Genomic DNA, 5,864 nt, shown 5'->3' with positions numbered 1-5,864 from the left:
GTAATCTTTGGGTCATGATGTGCTTTCTAATAGTTGTAAAATATTTGATTTCTGCTACTACAGGCAATCTTTAAGGTCTTCATAAGGAGCACTGATAAAACTAAAAGACACAACTACCATTTTTATGTACTGAATTTCACATTGCATAAGATTACTTAGAGCTGTTTGTAAACTAGATATGTCAAACTTACGAATATGGAATAAACGTTTGAACTAATAAATATTTATTAATAATAGTTTCAAAAATGTTATATTACAAGTAAATGCAAACATAAGAAGAAAAAAAGGATTTTGACTAATAATCAACCATGAATTAGCCAAGAAATACATCATGTGTAGGTGTCGACAGCTGACTTATGAGTTCAGAACATCTTCAGAAAAGTGACTCACTTGGCGTAAGAGAACTGTAAGTTACTGGGACAGAGGGTCAGATGTTTATGCTGCGCTAAATCCTTGTGGAGTTTAAAATGTTGCTTTAATGTCAAGAGTATGTTTGATGTAGCAGTGCACTGAGCTGTCCCATGAAGAGGCTACAGTAGGCGCACAGAGGAAGGAAGTAAGGGTGGGAAAGAAGTTTAGCCGTTGTGGTACGGTGTAGACTCACTGTAATCCTGTCCTCACATGGCACAGGGTGAGGGCTTCTTGCTGACAAAGGGCTAGCCATGAAGACCTGGAGGAGCTGGCTACGACTAGCCCTGTCTGCGGTGCTCTGCTTCCAAGCCAAGGCAGAAAACTCTACAGTAGGTAAGTGCATTGAATATCTCCCTAGTACTGTAGACACTGTACCTTTATGTAAATTATAATGTTATATTACCATTATAATTATGTATAAAATATTATATATAACATTATGTTTAATTAAGAGAGTTAAATTTTCTTAATCTAAAACTTAATATTAAAGATAGTTTAGATATTAAATAATTAAAATTATTATGTGGAACATGGTTTAAAAAATGAGTCTGTGAAAACTTGGTCTTGGTGATTATTCCTTTTAATGAGACAATCATTTATGTAACTACAAACTAAGCATATAACTAATTCTCAGATTTACAAGGGATATGTAATAAGCAAGGAAGTCAGACTCAGACAGGGAGAGGAACATTACCACAAAGCCATTAGCTATGTTCGCGCACAGGAGGATATGCTCTAGCAGCTGATGCAGCTTTGATAAGATTTGGTGCGTCATGGCAAGTACTAAGAATGGAGAACCACATCAATTATCTCTGAAGCACAGTGTTGAGCCCACAGGAACTCAAAAGTCTTGTGCATAGACAGAAAAAGTCAACTTGCTGTAGAATGAGACAGCTTTACTCTGCGGTAAACTTGGAATATGACACTTATTACAGCATTTTAATTTCTTTTTTTGTCAACCCAGAAACATTTAGTATGGTGATTAAGAACACGTCAAGTATTATAAATGTGACATGGAAAAAGCCAGATGAAACTGTGAGCGACTCATGCTACAGGACGCACATACAGTATAGGCAATACTGTGACACATCCTGGAAGGTACTACTATAGCTCGAGTCATCTTATTTCGCCATCCGTCTGAATACACTGTTCTGATCAGTGTTCGATCATATTCTTTACAGAGCGTTACTGACATTCCAGGGTTCTTCTTCCAGCTGCCTGCTCCAGATTTGACAAAGAATTATGTTTTCAGACTAAGGATGAGGCTGTATTGTATCAACAGTGAGTGGAGTGAATGGAGCCCAGAGAAATACTGGAACAATGACACAGGTAAAAGTGTCTCTCCTTCAGTCAGGCTGCACTTTTCCTATTGCTATAAATCACTGTTGGATAAATATTGCCATTTAAAATAATGCTGAATAGAAATGTTTTCTGCGCTCAAGTCATCCAAGTAATCAGCTGTAGACACTGGAGTGCAGATTCAGAGTTTGTTGTTTGTGTGTGTGTGTGTGTGTGTGTGTGTGTGTGTGTGTGTGTGTGCATTTTAAACAGATCTATGCATTGCTAAAACATCTGTTAACATCAAGAACTATCTGTTGGTAACTCTGCTTCTGATGGCAGGGTTTCTGCTGTTCTTTGCCATTACACAAGAGCGGTGAGTCTCATCCTGTCTTATTCTCCTCTTGCCCCACACCTGGAACAGTCTTGTTTGTTCCCATTTATTTTTTTATTATCAAGAGCAGTAGGCAAGAGTGTTGTCACTCTTAGGCTTATGTGTTGTCATAAATCTCTCTTCAAAGGGTAAGAAGACTTGTCCTTCCTATTATTCCAGATCCAAAGCACACTCAGGAGACCATCTTAAACGTTGAGGAACTTCAGGTAAGCACCAGCATGGGTGCTGTGAAAACAGCAGCGTAACATATCTGCCCGTGACCCTTTCCAAGTACCTAATTCACCAATTTTCTCTTCCTCCTGAAGTGGTGCAGTAGCTTTCCAGGTGCATGTGAAGAGTGCAAGACAGCTGAGATCCTGGTGGTGGAGGAGACTGAGATCCCCGAGATTCCTGAATCCACACACACAGCCTTCGACAACTACGACCGTGACCTGACCGCCAATTCCATCAATCCGTACTCTCCGGTTCCACTAGAGCAGACTGTAGCACTGATATGTCCTCACACCACACCAGGCTACATTGTCCTCTAAGCATTACCCATGCTGAGTTATTCTAAATTATGCATGGATAACTTGATGGGGTATTGCAGTTCATAGATTAAGTGGCTTTCTGAAAAAGCCACTTAATCAATCAGTATTACTCTGCCCATCTCAGTGTGGCTGTATGATGTTGTTTAGGAATATATATTTTTAGCTAAAACAAAACGAAACCAACGGCACAGCCCATTACTCCTTTCTGTGTCTGTGAGATTCCCCATTTAATAACAACGATCGCTGTAGCCATTATATTTGGAAACGAATGTTCATTTCGTTTGCAATACTACGTCTGACCAAAAGAGGACACTCTTACTATTCTCATGATCGCCAGACTGGCTGAGGCATATCAAAGGCACGGAGGAGCGCGCTCTTCTCGGCGTCGCAGCCTGCCGTAAAAGGAGGATGTAGGTTAATTTGAAGGCTGATTTAAAAGATTAATGCGTATCTGCCTGCATAATAGATGTGTAGCTTCAGTGTGACGCCATCACGAAGCCCGGGCCGGGGAGGATGTGCCGCCGCCACGTGCTCCTTGGGGCCGTGATTGATGATCGCGGGACAGAAGGCAAACAAGCGCGCGCGGGAGAGGATCATTCAAGCGCGCATTAAGGGACGCTCTTGTAAAGTTTAGGATTCCTTATGTTCACACGTGTCTAAACCTTGACACGTTTGACCAGAGCGCTTTCGTAGTTATTCTGTTATTTCGGGCCCTGGCTGCACGGACACAGCTGTCTACATTGCGTTTCATTAGGCTACTGAGTCAGCGCAGGCCTATTACAGCCATATGAAGTACATCCAAGAGCCTTTGTTGACACTATTCTCATTCAGCCATGAAAACAATTTAGACTCTATAATTGAGTGTTTTCGTTTATTGGCATTAAGAAACTGTTTTGTTTCTGGAATTATTTGAGGCCTCCTAATAAAGTTTATTTGGGCCTTCTCAACGGCACATTGGATGACGAGACTGGACAGACCGTCTGCATTTGCTTGCGCAAATTTCACCGAACTCGTCACATCACTCCGTAAAATCTAGACTGTCTTCCACACTTGACTGAACTTAATTGTATGCACTCAGACTGTGAATGGGATCAGTTCTGTCAAACACAGGGAATTATACGGGTCTGTCAGGTCTTACAGCAAATCCCAGAACCGAAGGAATTATATTTCTGACATGTACTACAATAATCATTTTATAGACTCTTAGACCTGTCGGATCGTGAGTTTTCATACCAGAGAGGACCTGTGAAGACCTCTGCATCAGAGAGCCTGCCTTTGAAAATATGAAAGGGGATATGCTAATGTTCTTTAAGAAGTCTATGACAGACTGTGTGGTGAGAAAAGTGTTGTGAGTGTGGAATTATTTAGAAACTAGGCATGCTTGTTAGAAGTAGGTTGTGACTTGTGAGCCAAGGATGTGTCACTTGCATTCTTTACAGGCCTACAGCTCTACAAAAGCTCATAAATGCAGTGTTGACCAATGAACAATCTGTTCTGATCCATTCAGAGATCTTGAAATATTTTTTACTTCCCAACTTGTTACTCGGTCACTCTAATTGAGCTTTTGAACTTGTCAAAACTACAATGCTTTTTTTTTCTTTTCTTTTTTTTGGGGGGGGGGGGGGGGTGGGGTGGGTGATTTTTTTTTTTTTAATCAATGTTTCATCTTTCTTCTTCCAACCAACTGTTCTGTGGTGTAAACTCCCTTTGATGAGCAAGCCTGCAGCCTGGGGGTGGATGTGATTGAGCAGAGTGGAGAATACACTACTGTGCTCTATGGCAAGCACCTGAGCACAGACCGAGGGGGGTGGGGGGCACGTAAACCCTGACCACAAAATTCTTGTGAAAACAAAGATCATGTGCCAGAGAGGTGGGGGAATTACCTGGTGATCACAGCAGCTGTGCTCTAATGAATGGAAGAGCAGGGAGGCTTTATTTAGGTCAGCTAAAAGTTATCAGGACCATTGTCTGGATTTGACTTGGGCCTTAACATTTTTTTTCCCCTTCAAGTTCTTCCAGCACCTGAATGCCCAGGAGCAAAACTCTCGTGGATAAATATGTAGTTGGGGTGTTATTTTGTGCCATTTCGGAAGGATGCCATCTTGAGAAAGTCTGCTGCTTGAGCCTTCCTGCTTTAAATGCTGTTTCCTCAACCAGCTGAACTGCTCATACCACCTCCAGGTTGCAGGAGAGTAGCGACAAACAGCTTGCTCAATTAATAAATTAACCTCACTAAATATGGCTTACAGTCACGTTTCTTTAAAACTACTTAATGATAATCAACACCCTAACAATGACATTTTTTGCACTTTATACTTTTAATTATGTATTGTGCTTTCCTGGCAAATGGGAATGAACCTCAGTCCCTGGTGGATTGTTCTCTTAAACATTTACAGTGGTGTGTGTGTGTGTGTGTGTGTGTGTGTGTAAGTAAGTGTATGTGTGTCTGTGGATGAGGAAGTGAGAATGTCTACTGTCACTAAATGAGCAAAAACCAGCAGTGATGCACACATGCACACGCACACACACACGGAGACCCACGTGCGCACACGCGCGCGCAACGCAGACCACGTGCAGACATGCGGCACAGGAGCCTCACTGGAATGGCATGTTTTATTTATTGTAATGTTTTACTGTGGGAGGATTCATTATCATAAGGGCCCCGAGACATTCGGCACAAAGCGCCAACCACCATGCGCTCTTTACTCGCTGCCTAAAGAACCGCGCAGGTGGGGCCATGACTGCAGCTGCGGCACGATCCAAGACGAACTGCAGCGACGTGACAGAAGTTGACAGTGTCAAAGAAACACCGCCTCTCGCCCATAAACTGTCCCTGAAGCACACGCTTACGGGAGATGTAAAACACCGCCATCTCTTTTCCACCAGCGTTGTTATTGGTGCCATCACTGTGTTTTTAATATGGTACGTCTAGCCTGTCAGGGGCCCCAGGCAGTAAATGGTTGATGACAAACGCAACTGTTGGCAAACCCACTGGAGGCTGACCATACTGTACCTGCGCTGGGCTCCATTACACCATTTTATTCCAAAGCATAAAGCAGCAAGGGCCACTGCCTGTTCTGCTGTCTTGGCCTGTTCTTTGGTGTAGGTTTGCATGAAGGCGTGTGTGTGTGTGTGTGTGTGTGTTTATTCATGTGGGCATGAGTGTGCTAAAAAAAATTGGACGGAGGATAAACGATGTGTGGGATTGTATCTTAAAAACTCAGTGAACTCTGCAGAGGCTTTCTTCTTTT

The 5,864-nt window shown here is 42.4% G+C and overlaps 1 protein-coding gene across 5 annotated transcripts; it reads left to right on the top strand.

The window, feature by feature from the left end:
- Nucleotides 1-432: 432 nt before the first annotated feature.
- Nucleotides 433-4,190, top strand: crlf2 (cytokine receptor like factor 2). Of its 5 annotated transcripts, none has more exons than XM_035522804.2 (6): nucleotides 433-740; nucleotides 1,376-1,509; nucleotides 1,593-1,740; nucleotides 1,963-2,065; nucleotides 2,211-2,289; nucleotides 2,389-4,190. In XM_035522804.2, exons 2-6 carry the CDS (start codon nucleotides 1,387-1,389, stop codon nucleotides 2,611-2,613), a joined length of 678 nt encoding a protein of 225 aa, XP_035378697.1. In that variant the 5' UTR covers nucleotides 433-740; nucleotides 1,376-1,386; the 3' UTR covers nucleotides 2,614-4,190. The 5 variants fall into 5 exon arrangements, with proteins under 5 accessions (XP_035378697.1, XP_081576879.1, XP_081576881.1 ...); XM_081720753.1 differs by having other exon boundaries at nucleotides 433-744; nucleotides 1,626-1,740; XM_081720755.1 differs by having other exon boundaries at nucleotides 433-744; nucleotides 2,032-2,065.
- The last annotated feature ends 1,674 nt before the right edge of the window (nucleotides 4,191-5,864 follow it).

This window comes from Electrophorus electricus, chromosome 9 (assembly GCF_041902795.1).
Source record: "Electrophorus electricus isolate QZ-2024a chromosome 9, ASM4190279v1, whole genome shotgun sequence".
NCBI classification, from domain to species: Eukaryota; Metazoa; Chordata; class Actinopteri; order Gymnotiformes; family Gymnotidae; genus Electrophorus; species Electrophorus electricus.
Note: the sequence above shows the minus strand (reverse complement) of the source record. Positions and strands in the feature narration are given on the sequence as shown.

Bases quoted from the DNA above. Each gene is read 5' to 3' on its own strand.
- crlf2 (XM_026995959.3), top strand. From the start codon at position 663: ATGAAGACCTGGAGGAGCTGGCTACGACTAGCCCTGTCTGCGGTGCTC. The intron at 1,510-1,592 runs GTACTACTATAG...TATTCTTTACAG, and splicing joins ACTGTGACACATCCTGGAAG to AGCGTTACTGACATTCCAGG. The intron at 2,066-2,210 runs GTGAGTCTCATC...CTCTCTTCAAAG, and splicing joins TTTGCCATTACACAAGAGCG to GGTAAGAAGACTTGTCCTTC.